The sequence below is a fragment of the Ascaphus truei genome, chromosome 20 (assembly GCF_040206685.1).
Source record: "Ascaphus truei isolate aAscTru1 chromosome 20, aAscTru1.hap1, whole genome shotgun sequence".
In the NCBI taxonomy this organism is placed as follows: Eukaryota; Metazoa; Chordata; class Amphibia; order Anura; family Ascaphidae; genus Ascaphus; species Ascaphus truei.
Window position 1 is genome coordinate 18,347,102 of NC_134502.1, and position 25,873 is coordinate 18,372,974.

The 25,873-nt window shown below is 39.5% G+C and overlaps 1 protein-coding gene across 1 annotated transcript in view; it reads left to right on the forward strand.

Annotated features, from left to right (window-relative positions):
• LOC142470965 (uncharacterized) overlaps positions 1-25,873 on the forward strand; it is a 155,384-nt gene that overhangs the window by 26,198 nt on the left and 103,313 nt on the right. The window contains exons 13-21 of the mRNA XM_075577770.1: positions 1,413-1,556; positions 4,897-5,031; positions 6,491-6,634; positions 9,412-9,546; positions 11,003-11,146; positions 17,956-18,090; positions 19,531-19,674; positions 23,189-23,323; positions 24,724-24,867. Coding sequence (XP_075433885.1) covers positions 1,413-1,556; positions 4,897-5,031; positions 6,491-6,634; positions 9,412-9,546; positions 11,003-11,146; positions 17,956-18,090; positions 19,531-19,674; positions 23,189-23,323; positions 24,724-24,867 — 1,260 coding nt within the window. The remainder of the gene's footprint in view (positions 1-1,412; positions 1,557-4,896; positions 5,032-6,490; positions 6,635-9,411; positions 9,547-11,002; positions 11,147-17,955; positions 18,091-19,530; positions 19,675-23,188; positions 23,324-24,723; positions 24,868-25,873) is intronic.

Genomic DNA, 25,873 nt, shown 5'->3' on the forward strand with positions numbered 1-25,873 from the left:
TAGGACTAGACAGTCTTACACTTCTACTGTGACATTGTGTGTTACACAGTGCTGTACATTGTTTATTGTGACACATTGGGGGTTATGTTAATTTTTGTTATGTTACATTGTTTCATGTGTTCCATTGTGTGTTTTCATACATTGTATTGTGTCACATTATGTTGCTGTATCAAATTGTGGTGTTTTGTTACATTGTGTCTCATTGTGTTGTTGTGGCTCACTGTATCACATTGGGGCCTGTATACTAAGCATCGCAAATAGCTTTTTTGGTGCAAAAGTTGCGCAGGAAGATCTAATACTAGGGAGAAGGAGCGGCTCAGTGAGTAAAGACACTGACTGGTGCTGAGTTTGACGCCGTGGAAGCTGGTTCAATTCCCGGTGTCGGCTCCTTGTGACCTTGGCCAAGTCACTTTATCTCCCTGTGCCTCAAGCACCAAAAACATAGATTGTAAGCTCCACGGGGCAGGGACCTGTGCCTGCAAAATGTCTCTATAAAGCGCTGTGTAAAACTAGCAGCGCTATACAAGAACATGCTTTTATTATATTAAATTGCGCTTGTGTGCGCCCCTATGCTCACCTGACACTTCTCCGTTTGGGGCAGCAGATTCAAAATGTGTCTTTCCTATTGTTAGGCTCAGAAAAGACCTGCGCTGGGCATACAGATGTTAAAGCTGCAGACCGAGCAATATCCTACATGTGTGTTTTATTAATCAGTTCTGTACTGTCGCGCGCGGCACCCAGCGAGATCACGACCTGCACACGGGACAAGGGTTCATACTCACGCTCGCAAGCGTCCCCACCCTGCACCTTCACATAGGTCCCTCAGATGGGTTCAACAAAGATTTTACATTTTAGAAAGATTTGAATAATCTACTAGGAATTAATTGGGATGACGTTTTTAACGAGAAAAATGTGGAAGATAAATGGGCAGTCTTTAAAACATTGTATTATATAATTTATCATAGGTTAAACTTGATGAACATATGTCTTTTTGCAACCTCATCTAATATGTAACTATGTAACTATGTAACTGTCTAACTGTCTAACTGTCTAACTGTCTAACTGTCTAACTGTCTAACTGTCTAACTGTCTAACTGTCTAACTGTCTAACTATGATGTGATACATCAAACTTAATTTCAACAAGTTGCGTCGTACGTATGAAGTCACATAACGAACTTATTACAAACAATGCAGTTTTTATGAAGCTTTGTACTACGTTTTAGCACCAAAAAAAGAAATATGATATTAAATATCCAATTGTACAGTTGTGCTACACTGTGTCCCATTGTGTTGCTGTGTTACACTGTCACATTTTGTTGTTATGTTATTCCGCGTCACATTGTGTTGTTATGTTATTCGGTGTCACATTGTGTTGTTGTGTTACACTGTGTCATATTGTGTTGTATTACAGATGTAAATGAATGTGACTTTTCTCCGCCCTGTGACCTCCCTGCTATCTGCATTAATACCCCGGGGAGATTCTCCTGTAACTGCCCCTCAGGGTATTTACAATCCAACATCATCACGAGGGGAGTCAATGTTACCTCATGCAAAGGTAAGAGAAACCTCTAGGACCAGAGAGTCAGACACTTCTAGTGTCACGGTTTTTGTTGTGTTTCATCGTGTAATATTGTTGCATTGTGTTTGTTGTGTTAGAGTGTTAAGAAGTAATGTAGACACACACTGCTCTCTGTATAATACAACTACACACACTGCTCTGTGTATAATACAGCTACACACACTGCTCTATGTATAATACAGCTACACACACTGCTCTATGTATAATACAGATACACGCACTGCTCTGTGTATAATACAGATACACACTGCTCTGTGTATAATACAGATACACGCACTGCTCTGTGTATAATACAGATACACACACTGCTCTATGTATAATACAGATACACGCACTGCTCTGTGTATAATACAGATACACACACTGCTCTGTGTATAATACAGATACACACACTGCTCTATGTATAATACAGATACACGCACTGCTCTGTGTATAATACAGATACACACGCTGCTCTGTGTATAATACAGACACACACTGCTCTGTCTATAATACAGATAAACACACTGCTCTGTGTATAATACAGATACACACTACTCTATGTATAATACAGATAAACACCCTGCTCTATGTATAATACAGCTACACACACTGCTCTATGTATAATACAGCTACACACACTGCTCTATGTATAATACAGACACACACTGCTCTGTGTATAATACAGATAAACACACTGCTCTATGTATAATACAGCTACACACACTGCTCTATGTATAATACAGATACACTTTGCTCTGTGTATAATACAGATACACACACACTGCTCTATGTATAATACAGACACACACTGCTCTGTGTATAATACAGACACACACTGCTCTGTGTATAATACAGATACACACACACTGCTCTATGTATAATACAGACACACACTGCTCTGTGTATAATACAGATACACACACTGCTCTGTGTATAATATAGATACACACACTGCTCTGTGTATAATACAGATACACACACTGCCGTGTATAATACAGATACACACACTGCTCTGTGTATAATACAGATACACACATTGGTGTGTATAATACAGATACACACACTGCTCTATGTATAATACAGACACACACTGCTCTATGTATAATACAGACACACACTTCTCTGTGTATAATACTGATATACGCACTGCTCTGTGTATAATACAGATACACACACTGATCTGTGTATAATACAGATACACACACTGCTCTGTGTATAATACAGACACACACTGCTCTGTGTATAATACAGACACACACTGCTCTATGTATAATACAGATATACGCTGCTCTGTGTATAATACAGATACACACTCTGCTCTGTGTATAATACAGATACACACACTGCTTTGTGTATAATACAGATACACACACTGCTCTATGTCTAATACAGATACACACACTGCTGTGTATAATACAGATACACACGCTGCTCTGTGTATAATACAGATACACACACTGCTCTGTGTATAATACAGATGCACACCCTGCTCTGTGTATAATACAGATACACACGCTGCTCTGTGTATAATACAGATACACACACTGCCCTGTGTATAATACAGAACTACACGCTGCTGTGTATAAAACAGATACACACACTGCTCTATGTATAATACAGATACACACGCTGCTCTGTGTATAATACAGATACACACCCTGCTCTGTGTATAATACAGATATACATGCTGCTCTGTGTATAATACAGCTACACACACTGGTGTGTATAATACAGATACACTCACTGCTCTATGTATAATACAGATATACGCACTGCTTTGCGTATAATACAGATACTGCTCTGTGTATACTGTACAGTATGTGATCCATTGGCGTTGTACATAGAGTCAATGAGAAGTCTATACACAACAGATTTTCAAATAGAGAGTCATTTATTTCCCCAGACTGGGTAAAACAGGTATAACACACTGCTGAGGCAAGTGTAGACAAGCAAACACAAACACAAATACATACTGTAGATCTGCAACAACGTAGAATGTCCTTTTCTTTGGTGGTGGGTCTGAGTCTCAGCTGTTCCCAGGCAATTTCTCTGGGAACTGAAGTCCTGCTTCCTAGCAAGCTTGTGAAGCTCTGGGAAGTCGCTCCACTGCAAGTAACAAAGCCCTGCGCTTCCTTGCAGGATTGGGTAGTTTGTAGTTTTGGTGCTGGGTGTGAGTCCCAGCTTTTCCCAGGCAATCCCTCTGGGAACTGAATCCCTGTGCCCTAGCAGACATCTGAGAACAATGAGACAGAGTGTTGTTCCACACATACTCATCCTTTTGAATATCCCCCTCTTCCCGCGATAAAACTCGGTGGGGTCTCCTAGACAACAGAGAGAATAGTACATTAAAATATTGTCTAATCGTATTCTGTGCCTGTAATTTCTGGTCTATGGAAAGATTCTCCCCTAGTTGGACACTTTCCTTGTTTAGTACGGGGTCTGGCTGTGACCCCAAATCTAACTCCTTATCTCCTGGATGAAATTATTTTACCAGGGCCCCTTTATTATAATATAAAGCATTACCTTTGCTTTTTGTAGGTTCCCTTCTGCAAACACCCCTATAGTATTTTACCTTTCTGTAAGGGCCAACACATCCGGTAACACACTTTCTGCCCTTGGGAATTGGTCTATGAAACATTTCCTTTACCAAATCCAGAACCCCTCTTGGTTGTCTTTCATCAAGTCTAAAAGTGAAATCCCTGTGGAAGACCAGGATGGCAAAGAGAAGTGGCGGACGCAGTTTATCCCAATGCCATGTATTAGTGGAGATAAACTTTCTTAACAACCTAAAGGGTTTTATGGATGCACTTGACTAGCCTATCTATATGGAGATGATAAACAGAGGTTCATACCAACTTCAATTTTAACAGGCCGTAGACCTCCTCACTGAGTCTGGACATGCTTTTTACGCACCAATTGACACATTTTTTGGTAGGAAACCCAACAGAAGAATGTAGTTGGTTTGGTAGCACAATCTATTATAATGAATATATATTGATACCCTGAAGATTGTTTCTCCAGGGGACCAATTATGTCAACACCTATCTATTCAAAAAGGATCCATATTCTTGAAATAGGTACCAAAGGAACTTTGTATTTTCCCTGGCACTCAGGGTATGAAGCACAGGCGTTCGCTACCTGTTTATAACATTTTGTCCATGAGGCGTGCAAGACGTTTTTTATATACAATACAATTTTTAGGTAGGTTCAAACTACTTGTTGGCACTGAAATTGTGACCAAAAAAATAAATCAAATATGATCCTAGTATACTGTTTGTCCCATTGTGTTGTTGTGTCACACTGTGTTGATGTGTTACACTGTGTTGTGTTACAGATATAAATGAATGTGATGTCGCACCACCCTGTGTTCACCCCGCTCTCTGCACTAATACCCCGGGCAGCTTCTCCTGTAACTGCCCCTCAGGGTATGTAACACGTATTAACGGAACAGGAGTAACCATGTGTGAAGGTAAGAAACACCTCTAGGACTAGACAGTCTTACACTTCTACTGTGACATTGTGTGTTACACAGTGCTGTACATTGTTTATTGTGACACATTGGGGGTTATGTTAATTTGTGTGATTATGTTACATTGTTTCATGTGTTCCATTGTGTGTTTTCATACATTGTGTTGTGTCACATTATGTCGCTGTATCAAATTGTGGTGTTGTGTTACATTGTGTCTCATTGTGTTGTTGTGGCTCACTGTATCACATTGGGGCCTGTATACTAAGCATCGCAAATAGCTTTTTTGGTGCAAAAGTTGCGCAGGAAGATCTAATACTAGGGAGAAGGAGCGGCTCAGTGAGTAAAGACACTGACTGGTGCTGAGTTTGAGGCCGTGGAAACTGGTTCAATTCCCGGTGTCAGCTCCTTGTGACCTTGGCCAAGTCACTTTATCTCCCTGTGCCTCAAGCACCAAAAGTTAGATGGTAAGCTCCATGGGGCAGGGACCTGTGCCTGTAAAATGTCTCTGTAAAGCGCAATGTAAAACTAGCAGCGTTATACAAGAGCATGCTATTATTATATTAAATTGCGCTTGTGTGCGCCCCTATGCTCACCTGACACTTCTCCGTTTGGGGCAGCAGATTCAAAATGTGTCTTTCCTATTGTTAGGCTCAGAAAAGGCCTGCGCTGGGCACACAGATGTTAAAGCTGCAGACCGAGCAATATCCTACATGTGTGTTTTTTATTAATCAGTTCTGTACTGTCGCGCGCGGCACCCAGCGAGAACACGACCTGCACACGGGACAAGGGTTCATACTCACGCTCGCAAGCGTCCCCACCCTTCACCTTCACATAGGTCCCTCAGATGGGTTCAACAAAGATTTTACATTTTAGAAAGATTTGAATAATCTACTAGGAATTAGTTGGGATGACGTTTTTAACGAGAAAAATGTGGAAGATAAATGGGCAGTCTTTAAAACATTGTATTATATCATTTATCATAGGTTAAACTTGATGAACATATGTCTTTTTGCAACCTCAACTATATAACTTTGTAACTATGTAACGATGTAACTACATAACGATGTAACTAGATAACTATATAACTATGTAACTATGTAACTATGTAACTATATAACTGTATAACTGTATAACTGTATAACTATGTAACTGTATAACTATGTAACATTATAACTATATAATTATGTAACTATGTATCTATATAATTATATAACTATGTAACTTTGTAACTTTGTAACTATAATGTGATACATCAAACTTAATTTCAACGAGTTGTGCGTCGTTTGTATGAAGTCACATAACGAACTTCTTACAAACAACGCAGATTTTATGAAGCTTTGTACTACTTTTTAGCACAAAAAAATGAAATATGATATTAAATATCCAATTGTACAGTTGTGTTACACTGTGTCACATTGTGTTGTTGTGTTACACTGTGTCATATTGTGTTGTATTACAGATGTAAATGAATGTGACTTTTCTCCGCCCTGTGACCTCCCCGCTATCTGCATTAATACCCCGGGAAGCGTCTCCTGTAACTGCCCCTCAGGGTATTTACAATCCAACATCATCACGAGGGGAGTCAATGTTACCTCATGCAAAGGTAAGAGAAACCTCTAGGACCAGAGAGTCAGACACTTCTAGTGTCACGGTTTTTGTTGTGTTTCATCGTGTAATATTGTTACATTGTGTTTGTTGTGTTACAGAGTGTTAAGAAGTAATATAGGCACACACTGCTCTGTGTATAATACAGATACACACACTGCTCTGTCTATAAAAGAGCTGCACACACTGCTCTATGTATAATACAGATACACACACTGCTCTGTCTATAAAACAGCTGCACACACTGCTCTATGTATAATACAGATACACACACTGCTCTATGTATAATACAGATACACACGCTGCTCTATGTATAATACAGATACACACGCTGCTCTATGTATAATACAGATAAACACACTGCTCTGTGTATAATACAGATACACACGCTGCTCTATGTATAATACAGATAAACACACTGCTGTGTATAATACAGATACACACGCTGCTCTGTGTATAATACAGATACACACGCTGCTCTATGTATAATACAGATACACACACTGCTCTGTGTATAATACAGATAAACACACTGCTGTGTATAATACAGATACACACGCTGCTCTGTGTATAATACAGATACACACGCTGCTCTATGTATAATACAGATACACACACTGCTCTGTGTATAATACAGACACACACTGCTCTATGTATAATACAGACACACACACTGCTCTGTGTATAATACAGCTACACACACTGCTCTATATATAATACAGATATACACACTGCCGTGCATAATACAGCTACACACATTGCTGTGTATAATACAGATACACACTGCTCTATGTATAATACAGATACACACACTGCTGTGTATAATACAGCTACACACATTGCTGTGTATAATACAGATACACACACTGTTCTATGTATAATACAGATACACACGCTGCTCTGTGTATAATACAGATAAACACGCTGCTCTGTGTATAATACAGATACACACCCTGCTATGTGTATAATACAGATACACACACTGCCCTGTGTATAATACAGATATACACGCTGCTGTGTATAAAACAGATACACACTGCTCTATGTATAATACAGATACACACGCTGCTCTGTGTGTAATACAGATACACACGCTGCTCTGTGTATAATACAGCTACACACACTGCTCTGTGTATAATACAGATACACACACTGCTCTATGTATAATACAGATGTACGCACTGCTTTGCGTGTAATACAGATACTGCTCTGTGTATAATACAGATACTGCTCTGTGTATACTGTATGTGATGTATTGGCGTTGTACATAGAGTCAGTGAGAAGTCTATACACAACAGATTTTCAAATAGAGAGTCATTTATTTCCCCAGACTGGGTAAAACAGGGTATAACACACTGCTGAGGCAAGTGTAGACAAGCAAACACAAACACAAACACATACTGTAGATCTGCAACAACATAGAATGTCCTTTTCTTTGGTGGTGGGTCTGAGTCTCAGCTGTTCCCAGGCAATTTCTCTGGGAACTGAAGTCCTGCTTCCTAGCAAGCTTGTGAAGCCCTACGAAGTCGCTCCACTGCAAGTAACGAAGCTCTGCGCTTCCTTGCAGGATTGGGTAGTTTGTAGTTTTGGTGCTGGGTGTGAGTCCCAGCTTTTCCCAGGCAATCCCTCTGGGAACTGAATCCCTGTGCCCTGTCAGACATCTGAGAACAATGAGACAGAGTGTTGTTCCACACATACTCATCCTTTTGAAATATCCCCCTCTTCCCAGGTAAAATTCGGGCCTTAGGGTGGGGTCTCCTAGACAACAGAGAGAATACATTAAAATATTGTCTAATCGTATTCTGTGCCTGTAATTTCTGGTCTATGGAAAGATTCTCCGCCTAGTTGGACACTTTCCTTGTTTTGTACGGGGTCTGGCTGTGACCCCAAATCTAACTCCTTATCTCCTGAATGAAATTATTTTACCAGGGCCCCTTTATTATAATATAAAGCATTACCTTTGCTTTTTGTAGGTTCCCTTCTGCAAACACCCCTATAGTATTTAACCTTTCTGTAAGGGCCAACACATCCTGTACCACACTTTCTGCCCTTGGGAGTTGGTCTTTGCACATTTCCTTTACCAAATCCAGAACCCCTCTTGGTTGTCTTTCATCAAGTCTAAAAGTAAAATCCCTGTGGAAGACCAGGATGGCAAAGAGAAGTGGCGGACGCAGTTTATCCCAATGCCATGTATTAGTGGAGATGAACTTTCTTAACAACCTAAAGGGTTTTATGGATGCACTTGACTAGCCTATCTATATGGGGATGATAAACAGAGGTTCATACCAACTTCAATTTTAACAGGCCGTAGACCTCCTCACTGAGTCTGGACATGCTTTTTACGCACCAATTGACACATTTTTTGGTAGGAAACCCAACAGAAGAACGTAGTTGGTTTGGTAGCACAAAATCTATTATAATGCATATAAATTGTTACCCTGAAGATTGTTTCTCCAGGGGACCAATTATGTCAACACCTATCTATTCAAAAAGGATCCATATTCTTGAAATAGGTACAAAAGGAACTTTGTATTTTCCCTGGCACTCAGGGTATGAAGCACAGGCGTTCACTACCTGTTTATAACATTTTGTCCATGAGGCGTGCAAGACGTTTTTTATATACAACGCACTTTTTAGGTAGGCTCATACTACTTGTTGGCACTGAAATTGTGACCAAAAAAATAAATCAAATACGATCCTAGTATATACTGTATGTCCCATTGTGTTGTTGTGTCACACTGTGTTGTTGTGTCACACTGTGTTGATGTGTTACAGATATAAATGAATGTGATGTCGCACCGCCATGTATTCACCCTGCTCTCTGCACTAATACCCCGGGCAGCTTCTCCTGTAACTGCCCCTCAGGGTATGTGACACGTATTAACGGAACAGGAGTAACCGTGTGTGAAGGTAAGAAACACCTCTAGGACTAGACAGTCTAACACTTCTACTGTGATATTGTGTGTTACACAGTGCTCTACATTGTTTATTGTGACACATTTGGGGTTATGTTAATTTATGTTGTTATGTTACATTGTTTCATGTGTTCCATTGTGTGTTTTCATACATTGTGTTGTGTCACATTATGTTGCTGTATCAAATTGTGGTGTTGTGTTACATTGTGTCTCATTGTGTTGTTGTGGCTCACTGTATCACATTGGGGCCTGTATACTAAGCATCGCAAATAGCTTTTTGGGTGCAAAAGTTGCGCAGGAAAATCTCATACTAGGGAGAAGGAGCGGCTCAGTGAGTAAAGACACTGACTGGTGCTGAGTTTGAAGCCGTGGAAGCTGGTTCAATTCCCGGTGTCGGCTCCTTGTAACCTTGGCCAAGTCACTTTATCGCCCTGTGCCTCAAGCACCAAAAGTTAGATTGTAAGCTCCATGGGGCAGGGACCTGTGCCTGCAAAATGTCTCTGTAAAGCGGTACGTAAAACTAGCAGCGCTATACAAGCACATGCTTTTATTATATTAAATTGCGCTTGTGTGCGCCCCTATGCTCACCTGACACTTCTCCGTTTGGGGCAGCAGATTCAAAATGTGTCTTTCCTATTGTTAGGCACAGAAAAGGCCTGCGCTGGGTATACAGATGTTAAAGCTGCAGACCGAGCAATATCCTACATGTGTGTTTTTTATTAATCAGTTCTGTACTGTCGCGCGCGGCACCCAGCGAGAACACGACCTGCACACGGGACAAGGGTTCATACTCACGCTCGCAAGCGTCCCCACCCTTCACCTCCGCAAAGGTCCCTCAGATGGGTTCAACAAAGATTTTACATTTTAGAAAGATTTGAATAATCTACTAGGAATTAATTGGGATGACGTTTTTAACGAGAAAAATGTGGAAGATAAATGGGCAGTCTTTAAAACATTGTATTATATAATTGATCATAGGTTAAACTTGATGAACATATGTCTTTTTGCAACCTCATCTAATATGTAACTATGTAACTATGTAACTGTCTAACTGTCTAACTGTCTAACTGTCTAACTGTCTAACTGTCTAACTGTCTAACTGTCTAACTGTCTAACTGTCTAACTGTCTAACTGTCTAACTGTCTAACTATGATGTGATACATCAAACTTAATTTCAACGAGTTGTGCGTCGTACGTATGGAGTCACATAACGAACTTATTACAAACAACGCAGTTTTTATGAAGCTTTGTACTACGTTTTAGCACCAAAAAAAGAAATATGATATTAAATATCCAATTGTACAGTTGTGTTACACTGTGTCCCATTGTGTTGCTGTGTTACACTGTCACATTTTGTTGTTATGTTATTCCGCGTCACATTGTGTTGTTATGTTATTCGGTGTCACATTGTGTTGTTGTGTTACACTGTGTCATATTGTGTTGTATTACAGATGTAAATGAATGTGACTTTTCTCCGCCCTGTGACCTCCCTGCTATCTGCATTAATACCCCGGGGAGATTCTCCTGTAACTGCCCCTCAGGGTATTTACAATACAACATCATCATGAGAGGAGTCAATGTTACCTCATGCAAAGGTAAGAGAAACCTCTAGGACCAGAGAGTCAGACACTTCTAGTGTCACGGTTTTTGTTGTGTTTCATCGTGTAATATTGTTGCATTGTGTTTGTTGTGTTAGAGTGTTAAGAAGTAATGTAGACACACACTGCTCTCTGTATAATACAACTACACACACTGCTCTGTGTATAATACAGCTACACACACTGCTCTATGTATAATACAGATAAACACACTGCTTTGTGTATAATACAGATACACACACTGCTCTGTGTATAATACAGATACACACACTACTCTATGTATAATACAGATAAACACCCTGCTCTATGTATAATACAGCTACACACACTGCTCTATGTATAATACAGATAAACACACTGCTCTATGTATAATACAGATAAACACCCTGCTCTATGTATAATACAGCTACACACACTGCTCTATGTATAATACAGACACACACTGCTCTATGTATAATACAGCTACACACACTGCTCTATGTATAATACAGATACACACTGCTCTGTGTATAATACAGATACACACTGCTATGTGTATAATACAGACACACTGCTCTATGTATAATACAGATAAACACACTGCTCTATGTATAATACAGCTACACACACTGCTCTATGTATAATACAGATACACACTGCTCTGTGTATAATACAGATACACACTGCTATGTGTATAATACAGACACACTACTCTATGTATAATACAGATAAACACACTGCTCTATGTATAATACAGCTACACACACTGCTCTATGTATAATACAGATACACACTGCTCTGTGTATAATACAGATACACACTGCTATGTGTATAATACAGACACACACTGCTCTATGTATAATACAGATAAACACACTGCTCTATGTATAATACAGCTACACACACTGCTCTATGTATAATACAGACACACACTGCTCTCTGTATAATACAACTACACACACTGCTCTGTGTATAATACAGATACACACACTACTCTATGTATAATACAGATAAACACACTGCTCTATGTATAATACAGCTACACACACTGCTCTATGTATAATACAGACACACACTGCTCTGTGTATAATACAGATAAACACACTGCTCTATGTATAATACAGCTACACACACTGCTCTATGTATAATATAGATACACTTTGCTCTGTGTATAATACAGATACACACACACTGCTCTGTGTATAATACAGACACACACTGCTCTATGTATAATACAGCTGCACACACTGCTCTATGTATATTACAGACACACACTGCTCTGTGTATAATACAGATACACACACACTGCTTTATGTATAATACAGACACACACTGCTCTGTGTATAATACAGATACACACACTGTTTTGTGTATAATATAGATACACACACTGCTCTATGTATAATACAGATACACACACTGGTGTGTATAATACAGATACACACACTGCTCTATGTATAATACAGACACACACTGCTCTATGTATAATACAGACACACACTGCTCTGTGTATAATACAGATATACGCACTGCTCTGTGTATAATACAGATACACACACTGCTCTGTGTATAATACAGATACACACACACTGCTCTGTGTATAATACAGACACACACTGCTCTATGTATAATACAGCTGCACTCACTGCTCTATGTATAATACAGATATACGCTGCTCTGTGTATAATACAGATACACACACTGCTCTGTGTAAAATACAGATACACACACTGCTTTGTGTATAATACAGATACACCCACTGCTCTATGTATAATACAGATACACACACTGCCGTGTATAATACAGATACACACACTGCTCTGTGTATAATACAGATACACACATTGGTGTGTATAAAACAGATACACACACTGCTCTATGTATAATACAGACACACACTGCTCTATGTATAATATAGACACACACTTCTCTGTGTATAATACTGATATACGCACTGCTCTGTGTATAATACAGATACACACACTGATCTGTGTATAATACAGATACACACACTGCTCTGTGTATAATACAGACACACACTGCTCTGTGTATAATACAGACACACACTGCTCTATGTATAATACAGATATACGCTGCTCTGTGTATAATACAGATACACACTCTGCTCTGTGTATAATACAGATACACACACTGCTTTGTGTATAATACAGATACACACACTGCTCTATGTATAATACAGATAAACACACTGCTCTATGTATAATACAGCTACACACACTGCTCTATGTATAATACAGATACACACTGCTCTGTGTATAATACAGATACACACTGCTATGTGTATAATACAGACACACTACTCTATGTATAATACAGATAAACACACTGCTCTATGTATAATACAGCTACACACACTGCTCTATGTATAATACAGATACACACTGCTCTGTGTATAATACAGATACACACACTGTTTTGTGTATAATATAGATACACACACTGCTCTATGTATAATACAGATACACACACTGGTGTGTATAATACAGATACACACACTGCTCTATGTATAATACAGACACACACTGCTCTATGTATAATACAGACACACACTGCTCTGTGTATAATACAGATATACGCACTGCTCTGTGTATAATACAGATACACACACTGCTCTGTGTATAATACAGATACACACACACTGCTCTGTGTATAATACAGACACACACTGCTCTATGTATAATACAGCTGCACTCACTGCTCTATGTATAATACAGATATACGCTGCTCTGTGTATAATACAGATACACACACTGCTCTGTGTAAAATACAGATACACACACTGCTTTGTGTATAATACAGATACACCCACTGCTCTATGTATAATACAGATACACACACTGCCGTGTATAATACAGATACACACACTGCTCTGTGTATAATACAGATACACACATTGGTGTGTATAAAACAGATACACACACTGCTCTATGTATAATACAGACACACACTGCTCTATGTATAATATAGACACACACTTCTCTGTGTATAATACTGATATACGCACTGCTCTGTGTATAATACAGATACACACACTGATCTGTGTATAATACAGATACACACACTGCTCTGTGTATAATACAGACACACACTGCTCTGTGTATAATACAGACACACACTGCTCTATGTATAATACAGATATACGCTGCTCTGTGTATAATACAGATACACACTCTGCTCTGTGTATAATACAGATACACACACTGCTTTGTGTATAATACAGATACACACACTGCTCTATGTATAATACAGATAAACACACTGCTCTATGTATAATACAGCTACACACACTGCTCTATGTATAATACAGATACACACTGCTCTGTGTATAATACAGATACACACTGCTATGTGTATAATACAGACACACTACTCTATGTATAATACAGATAAACACACTGCTCTATGTATAATACAGCTACACACACTGCTCTATGTATAATACAGATACACACTGCTCTGTGTATAATACAGATACACACTGCTATGTGTATAATACAGACACACACTGCTCTATGTATAATACAGATAAACACACTGCTCTATGTATAATACAGCTACACACACTGCTCTATGTATAATACAGACACACACTGCTCTCTGTATAATACAACTACACACACTGCTCTGTGTATAATACAGATACACACACTACTCTATGTATAATACAGATAAACACACTGCTCTATGTATAATACAGCTACACACACTGCTCTATGTATTATACAGACACACACTGCTCTGTGTATAATACAGATAAACACACTGCTCTATGTATAATACAGCTACACACACTGCTCTATGTATAATATAGATACACTTTGCTCTGTGTATAATACAGATACACACACACTGCTCTGTGTATAATACAGACACACACTGCTCTATGTATAATACAGCTGCACACACTGCTCTATGTATATTACAGACACACACTGCTCTGTGTATAATACAGATACACACACACTGCTCTATGTATAATACAGACACACACTGCTCTGTGTATAATACAGATACACACACTGTTTTGTGTATAATATAGATACACACACTGCTCTATGTATAATACAGATACACACACTGGTGTGTATAATACAGATACACACACTGCTCTATGTATAATACAGACACACACTGCTCTATGTATAATACAGACACACACTGCTCTGTGTATAATACAGATATACGCACTGCTCTGTGTATAATACAGATACACACACTGCTCTGTGTATAATACAGATACACACACACTGCTCTGTGTATAATACAGACACACACTGCTCTATGTATAATACAGCTGCACTCACTGCTCTATGTATAATACAGATATACGCTGCTCTGTGTATAATACAGATACACACACTGCTCTGTGTAAAATACAGATACACACACTGCTTTGTGTATAATACAGATACACCCACTGCTCTATGTATAATACAGATACACACACTGCCGTGTATAATACAGATACACACACTGCTCTGTGTATAATACAGATACACACATTGGTGTGTATAAAACAGATACACACACTGCTCTATGTATAATACAGACACACACTGCTCTATGTATAATATAGACACACACTTCTCTGTGTATAATACTGATATACGCACTGCTCTGTGTATAATACAGATACACACACTGATCTGTGTATAATACAGATACACACACTGCTCTGTGTATAATACAGACACACACTGCTCTGTGTATAATACAGACACACACTGCTCTATGTATAATACAGATATACGCTGCTCTGTGTATAATACAGATACACACTCTGCTCTGTGTATAATACAGATACACACACTGCTTTGTGTATAATACAGATACACACACTGCTCTATGTATAATACAGATACACACACTGCTGTGTATAATACAGATACACACGCTGCTCTGTGTATAATACAGATACACACACTGCTCTGTGTATAATACAGATACACACCCTGCTCTGTGTATAATACAGATACACACGCTGCTCTGTGTATAATACAGATACACACACTGCCCTGTGTATAATACAGAACTACACGCTGCTGTGTATAAAACAGATACACACACTGCTCTATGTATAATACAGATACACACGCTGCTCTGTGTATAATACAGATACACACGCTGCTCTGTGTATAATACAGATATACATGCTGCTCTGTGTATAATACAGCTACACACACTGGTGTGTATAATAAAGATACACTCACTGCTCTATGTATAATACAGATATACGCACTGCTTTGCGTATAATACAGATACTGCTCTGTGTATACTGTACAGTATGTGATGCATTGGCGTTGTACATAGAGTCAATGAGAAGTCTATACACAACAGATTTTCAAATAGAGAGTCATTTATTTCCCCAGACTGGGTAAAACAGGGTATAACACACTGCTGAGGCAAGTGTAGACAAGCAAACACAAACACAAACACATACTGTAGATCTGCAACAACATAGAATGTCCTTTTCTTTGGTGGTGGGTCTGAGTCTCAGCTGTTCCCAGGCAATTTCTCTGGGAACTGAAGTCCTGCTTCCTAGCAAGCTTGTGAAGCCCTACGAAGTCGCTCCACTGCAAGTAACGAAGCTCTGCGCTTCCTTGCAGGATTGGGTAGTTTGTAGTTTTGGTGCTGGGTGTGAGTCCCAGCTTTTCCCAGGCAATCCCTCTGGGAACTGAATCCCTGTGCCCTGTCAGACATCTGAGAACAATGAGACAGAGTGTTGTTCCACACATACTCATCCTTTTGAAATATCCCCCTCTTCCCAGGTAAAATTCGGGCCTTAGGGTGGGGTCTCCTAGACAACAGAGAGAATACATTAAAATATTGTCTAATCGTATTCTGTGCCTGTAATTTCTGGTCTATGGAAAGATTCTCCCCTAGTTGGACACTTTCCTTGTTTTGTACGGGGTCTGGCTGTGACCCCAAATCTAACTCCTTATCTCCTGGATGAAATTATTTTACCAGGGCCCCTTTATTATAAAGCATTACCTTTGCTTTTTGTAGGTTCCCTTCTGCAAACACCCCTATAGTATTTAACCTTTCTGCAAGGGCCAACACATCCTGTACCCCACTTTCTGCCCTTGGGAGTTGGTCTTTGCACATTTCCTTTACCAAATCCAGAACCCCACTTGGTTGTCTTTCATCAAGTCTAAAAGTGAAATCCCTGTGGAAGACCAGGATGGCAAAGAGAAGTGGCGGACGCAGTTTATCCCAATGCCATGTATTAGTGGAGATAAACTTTCTTAACAACCTAAATGGTTTTATGGATGCACTTGACTAGCCTATCTATATGGGGATGATAAGCAGAGGTTCATACCAACTTCAATTTTAACAGGCCGTAGACCTCCTCACTGAGTCTGGACATGCTTTTTACGCACCAATTGACACATTTTTTGGTAGGAAACCCAACAGAAGAACGTAGTTGGTTTGATAACACAATCTATTATAATGAATATATATTGATACCCTGAAGATTGTTTCTCCAGGGGACCAATTATGTCAACACCTATCTATTCAAAAAGGATCCATATTCTTGAAATAGGTACCAAAGGAACTTTGTATTTTCCCTGGCACTCAGGGTATGAAGCACAGGCGTTCGCTACCTGTTTATAACATTTTGTCCATGAGGCGTGCAAGACGTTTTTTATATACAACGCACTTTTTAGGTAGGCTCATACTACTTGTTGGCACTGAAATTGTGACCAAAAAAATAAATCAAATACGATCCTAGTATATACTGTATGTCCCATTGTGTTGTTGTGTCACACTGTGTTGTTGTGTCACACTGTGTTGATGTGTTACAGATATAAATGAATGTGATGTCGCACCGCCATGTATTCACCCCGCTCTCTGCACTAATACCCCGGGCAGCTTCTCCTGTAACTGCCCCTCAGGGTATGTGACACGTATTAACGGAACAGGAGTAACCGTGTGTGAAGGTAAGAAACACCTCTAGGACTAGACAGTCTAACACTTCTACTGTGATATTGTGTGTTACACAGTGCTCTACATTGTTTATTGTGACACATTTGGGGTTATGTTAATTTATGTTGTTATGTTACATTGTTTCATGTGTTCCATTGTGTGTTTTCATACATTGTGTTGTGTCACATTATGTTGCTGTATCAAATTGTGGTGTTGTGTTACATTGTGTCTCATTGTGTTGTTGTGGCTCACTGTATCACATTGGGGCCTGTATACTAAGCATCGCAAATAGCTTTTTGGGTGCAAAAGTTGCGCAGGAAAATCTCATACTAGGGAGAAGGAGCGGCTCAGTGAGTAAAGACACTGACTGGTGCTGAGTTTGAAGCCGTGGAAGCTGGTTCAATTCCCGGTGTCGGCTCCTTGTAACCTTGGCCAAGTCACTTTATCGCCCTGTGCCTCAAGCACCAAAAGTTAGATTGTAAGCTCCATGGGGCAGGGACCTGTGCCTGCAAAATGTCTCTGTAAAGCGGTACGTAAAACAAGCAGCGCTATACAAGCACATGCTTTTATTATATTAAATTGCGCTTGTGTGCGCCCCTATGCTCACCTGACACTTCTCCGTTTGGGGCAGCAGATTCAAAATGTGTCTTTCCTATTGTTAGGCACAGAAAAGGCCTGCGCTGGGTATACAGATGTTAAAGCTGCAGACCGAGCAATATCCTACATGTGTGTTTTTTATTAATCAGTTCTGTACTGTCGCGCGCGGCACCCAGCGAGAACACGACCTGCACACGGGACAAGGGTTCATACTCACGCTCGCAAGCGTCCCCACCCTTCACCTCCGCAAAGGTCCCTCAGATGGGTTCAACAAAGATTTTACATTTTAGAAAGATTTGAATAATCTACTAGGAATTAATTGGGATGACGTTTTTAACGAGAAAAATGTGGAAGATAAATGGGCAGTCTTTAAAACATTGTATTATATAATTGATCATAGGTTAAACTTGATGAACATATGTCTTTTTGCAACCTCATCTAATATGTAACTATGTAACTGTCTAACTGTCTAACTGTCTAACTGTCTAACTGTCTAACTGTCTAACTGTCTAACTGTCTAACTGTCTAACTGTCTAACTGTCTAACTGTCTAACTATGATGTGATACATCAAACTTAATTTCAACGAGTTGTGCGTCGTACGTATGAAGTCACATAACGAACTTATTACAAACAACGCAGTTTTTATGACGCTTTGTACTACGTTTTAGCACCAAAAAAAGAAATATGATATTAAATATCCAATTGTACAGTTGTGTTACACTGTGTCCCATTGTGTTGCTGTGTTACACTGTCACATTTTGTTGTTATGTTATTCCGCGTCACATTGTGTTGTTATGTTATTCGGTGTCACATTGTGTTGTTGTGTTACACTGTGTCATATTGTGTTGTATTACAGATGTAAATGAATGTGACTTTTCTCCGCCCTGTGACCTCCCTGCTATCTGCATTAATACCCCGGGGAGATTCTCCTGTAACTGCCCCTCAGGGTATTTACAATCCAACATTATCACGAGGGGAGTCAATGTTACCTCATGCAAAGGTAAGAGAAACCTCTAGGACCAGAGAGTCAGACACTTCTAGTGTCACGGTTTTTGTTGTGTTTCATCGTGTAATATTGTTGCATTGTGTTTGTTGTGTTAGAGTGTTAAGAAGTAATGTAGACACACACTGCTCTCTGTATAATACAACTACACACACTGCTCTGTGTATAATACAGATACACACACTACTCTATGTATAATACAGATAAACACACTACTCTATGTATAATACAGCTACACACACTGCTCTATGTATAATACAGCTACACACACTGCTCTATGTATAATACAGACACACACTGCTCTGTGTATAATACAGATAAACACACTGCTCTATGTATAATACAGCTACACACACTGCTCTATGTATAATACAGACACACACTGCTCTGTGTATAATACAGATAAACACACTGCTCTATGTATAATACAGCTGCACACACTGCTCTATGTATAATATAGATACACTTTGCTCTGTGTATAATACAGATACACACACACTGCTCTGTGTATAATACAGACACACACTGCTCTATGTATAATACAGCTGCACACACTGCTCTATGTATATTACAGACACACACTGCTCTGTGTATAATACAGATACACACACACTGCTCTATGTATAATACAGACACACACTGCTCTGTGTATAATACAGATACACACACTGTTTTGTGTATAATATAGATACACACACTGCTCTATGTATAATACAGATACACACACTGGTGTGTATAATACAGATACACACACTGCTCTATGTATAATACAGACACACACTGCTCTATGTATAATACAGACACACACTGCTCTGTGTATAATACAGATATACGCACTGCTCTGTGTATAATACAGATACACACACTGCTCTGTGTATAATACAGATACACACACACTGCTCTGTGTATAATACAGACACACACTGCTCTATGTATAATACAGCTGCACTCACTGCTCTATGTATAATACAGATATACGCTGCTCTGTGTATAATACAGATACACACTGCTCTGTGTATAATACAGATACACACACTGCTCTGTGTAAAATACAGATACACACACTGCTTTGTGTATAATACAGATACACCCACTGCTCTATGTATAATACAGATACACACACTGCTCTGTGTATAATACAGATACACACATTGGTGTGTATAATACAGATACACACACTGCTCTGTGTATAATACAGATACACACATTGGTGTGTATAATACAGATACACACACTGCTCTATGTATAATACAGACACACACTGCTCTATGTATAATATAGACACACACTTCTCTGTGTATAATACTGATATACGCACTGCTCTGTGTATAATACAGATACACACACTGATCTGTGTATAATACAGATACACACACTGCTCTGTGTATAATACAGACACACACTGCTCTGTGTATAATACAGACACACACTGCTCTATGTATAATACAGATATACGCTGCTCTGTGTATAATACAGATACACACTCTGCTCTGTGTATAATACAGATACACACACTGCTTTGTGTATAATACAGATACACACACTGCTCTATGTATAATACAGATACACACACTGCTGTGTATAATACAGATACACACGCTGCTCTGTGTATAATACAGATACACACACTGCTCTGTGTATAATACAGATACACACCCTGCTCTGTGTATAATACAGATACACACGCTGCTCTGTGTATAATACAGATACACACACTGCCCTGTGTATAATACAGAACTACACGCTGCTGTGTATAAAACAGATACACACACTGCTCTATGTATAATACAGATACACACGCTGCTCTGTGTATAATACAGATACACACGCTGCTCTGTGTATAATACAGATATACATGCTGCTCTGTGTATAATACAGCTACACACACTGGTGTGTATAATACAGATACACTCACTGCTCTATGTATAATACAGATATACGCACTGCTTTGCGTATAATACAGATACTGCTCTGTGTATACTGTACAGTATGTGATGCATTGGCGTTGTACATAGAGTCAGTGAGGAGTCTATACACAACAGATTTTCAAATAGAGAGTCATTTATTTCCCCAGACTGGGTAAAACAGGGTATAACACACTGCTGAGGCAAGTGTAGACAAGCAAACACAAACACAAACACATACTGTAGATCTGCAACAACATAGAATGTCCTTTTCTTTGGTGGTGGGTCTGAGTCTCAGCTGTTCCCAGGCAATTTCTCTGGGAACTGAAGTCCTGCTTCCTAGCAAGCTTGTGAAGCCCTACGAAGTCGCTCCACTGCAAGTAACGAAGCTCTGCGCTTCCTTGCAGGATTGGGTAGTTTGTAGTTTTGGTGCTGGGTGTGAGTCCCAGCTTTTCCCAGGCAATCCCTCTGGGAACTGAATCCCTGTGCCCTGTCAGACATCTGAGAACAATGAGACAGAGTGTTGTTCCACACATACTCATCCTTTTGAAATATCCCCCTCTTCCCAGGTAAAATTCGGGCCTTAGGGTGGGGTCTCCTAGACAACAGAGAGAATACATTAAAATATTGTCTAATCGTATTCTGTGCCTGTAATTTCTGGTCTATGGAAAGATTCTCCCCTAGTTGGACACTTTCCTTGTTTTGTACGGGGTCTGGCTGTGACCCCAAATCTAACTCCTTATCTCCTGGATGAAATTATTTTACCAGGGCCCCTTTATTATAAAGCATTACCTTTGCTTTTTGTAGGTTCCCTTCTGCAAACACCCCTATAGTATTTAACCTTTCTGCAAGGGCCAACACATCCTGTACCCCACTTTCTGCCCTTGGGAGTTGGTCTTTGCACATTTCCTTTACCAAATCCAGAACCCCACTTGGTTGTCTTTCATCAAGTCTAAAAGTGAAATCCCTGTGGAAGACCAGGATGGCAAAGAGAAGTGGCGGACGCAGTTTATCCCAATGCCATGTATTAGTGGAGATAAACTTTCTTAACAACCTAAATGGTTTTATGGATGCACTTGACTAGCCTATCTATATGGGGATGATAAGCAGAGGTTCATACCAACTTCAATTTTAACAGGCCGTAGACCTCCTCACTGAGTCTGGACATGCTTTTTACGCACCAATTGACACATTTTTTGGTAGGAAACCCAACAGAAGAACGTAGTTGGTTTGATAACACAATCTATTATAATGAATATATATTGATACCCTGAAGATTGTTTCTCCAGGGGACCAATTATGTCAACACCTATCTATTCAAAAAGGATCCATATTCTTGAAATAGGTACCAAAGGAACTTTGTATTTTCCCTGGCACTCAGGGTATGAAGCACAGGCGTTCGCTACCTGTTTATAACATTTTGTCCATGAGGCGTGCAAGACGTTTTTTATATACAACGCACTTTTTAGGTAGGCTCATACTACTTGTTGGCACTGAAATTGTGACCAAAAAAATAAATCAAATACGATCCTAGTATATACTGTATGTCCCATTGTGTTGTTGTGTCACACTGTGTTGTTGTGTCACACTGTGTTGATGTGTTACAGATATAAATGAATGTGATGTCGCACCGCCATGTATTCACCCCGCTCTCTGCACTAATACCCCGGGCAGCTTCTCCTGTAACTGCCCCTCAGGGTATGTGACACGTATTAACGGAACAGGAGTAACCGTGTGTGAAGGTAAGAAACACCTCTAGGACTAGACAGTCTAACACTTCTACTGTGATATTGTGTGTTACACAGTGCTCTACATTGTTTATTGTGACACATTTGGGGTTATGTTAATTTATGTTGTTATGTTACATTGTTTCATGTGTTCCATTGTGTGTTTTCATACATTGTGTTGTGTCACATTATGTTGCTGTATCAAATTGTGGTGTTGTGTTACATTGTGTCTCATTGTGTTGTTGTGGCTCACTGTATCACATTGGGGCCTGTATACTAAGCATCGCAAATAGCTTTTTGGGTGCAAAAGTTGCGCAGGAAAATCTCATACTAGGGAGAAGGAGCGGCTCAGTGAGTAAAGACACTGACTGGTGCTGAGTTTGAAGCCGTGGAAGCTGGTTCAATTCCCGGTGTCGGCTCCTTGTAACCTTGGCCAAGTCACTTTATCGCCCTGTGCCTCAAGCACCAAAAGTTAGATTGTAAGCTCCATGGGGCAGGGACCTGTGCCTGCAAAATGTCTCTGTAAAGCGGTACGTAAAACAAGCAGCGCTATACAAGCACATGCTTTTATTATATTAAATTGCGCTTGTGTGCGCCCCTATGCTCACCTGACACTTCTCCGTTTGGGGCAGCAGATTCAAAATGTGTCTTTCCTATTGTTAGGCACAGAAAAGGCCTGCGCTGGGTATACAGATGTTAAAGCTGCAGACCGAGCAATATCCTACATGTGTGTTTTTTATTAATCAGTTCTGTACTGTCGCGCGCGGCACCCAGCGAGAACACGACCTGCACACGGGACAAGGGTTCATACTCACGCTCGCAAGCGTCCCCACCCTTCACCTCCGCAAAGGTCCCTCAGATGGGTTCAACAAAGATTTTACATTTTAGAAAGATTTGAATAATCTACTAGGAATTAATTGGGATGACGTTTTTAACGAGAAAAATGTGGAAGATAAATGGGCAGTCTTTAAAACATTGTATTATATAATTGATCATAGGTTAAACTTGATGAACATATGTCTTTTTGCAACCTCATCTAATATGTAACTATGTAACTGTCTAACTGTCTAACTGTCTAACTGTCTAACTGTCTAACTGTCTAACTGTCTAACTATGATGTGATACATCAAACTTAATTTCAACGAGTTGTGCGTCGTACGTATGAAGTCACATAACGAACTTATTACAAACAACGCAGTTTTTATGACGCTTTGTACTACGTTTTAGCACCAAAAAAAGAAATATGATATTAAATATCCAATTGTACAGTTGTGTTACACTGTGTCCCATTGTGTTGCTGTGTTACACTGTCACATTTTGTTGTTATGTTATTCCGCGTCACATTGTGTTGTTATGTTATTCGGTGTCACATTGTGTTGTTGTGTTACACTGTGTCATATTGTGTTGTATTACAGATGTAAATGAATGTGACTTTTCTCCGCCCTGTGACCTCCCTGCTATCTGCATTAATACCCCGGGGAGATTCTCCTGTAACTGCCCCTCAGGGTATTTACAATCCAACATTATCACGAGGGGAGTCAATGTTACCTCATGCAAAGGTAAGAGAAACCTCTAGGACCAGAGAGTCAGACACTTCTAGTGTCACGGTTTTTGTTGTGTTTCATCGTGTAATATTGTTGCATTGTGTTTGTTGTGTTAGAGTGTTAAGAAGTAATGTAGACACACACTGCTCTCTGTATAATACAACTACACACACTGCTCTGTGTATAATACAGATACACACACTACTCTATGTATAATACAGATAAACACACTACTCTATGTATAATACAGCTACACACACTGCTCTATGTATAATACAGCTACACACACTGCTCTATGTATAATACAGACACACACTGCTCTGTGTATAATACAGATAAACACACTGCTCTATGTATAATACAGCTACACACACTGCTCTATGTATAATACAGACACACACTGCTCTGTGTATAATACAGATAAACACACTGCTCTATGTATAATACAGCTGCACACACTGCTCTATGTATAATATAGATACACTTTGCTCTGTGTATAATACAGATACACACACACTGCTCTGTGTATAATACAGACACACACTGCTCTATGTATAATACAGCTGCACACACTGCTCTATGTATATTACAGACACACACTGCTCTGTGTATAATACAGATACACACACACTGCTCTATGTATAATACAGACACACACTGCTCTGTGTATAATACAGATACACACACTGTTTTGTGTATAATATAGATACACACACTGCTCTATGTATAATACAGATACACACACTGGTGTGTATAATACAGATACACACACTGCTCTATGTATAATACAGACACACACTGCTCTATGTATAATACAGACACACACTGCTCTGTGTATAATACAGATATACGCACTGCTCTGTGTATAATACAGATACACACACTGCTCTGTGTATAATACAGATACACACACACTGCTCTGTGTATAATACAGACACACACTGCTCTATGTATAATACAGCTGCACTCACTGCTCTATGTATAATACAGATATACGCTGCTCTGTGTATAATACAGATAC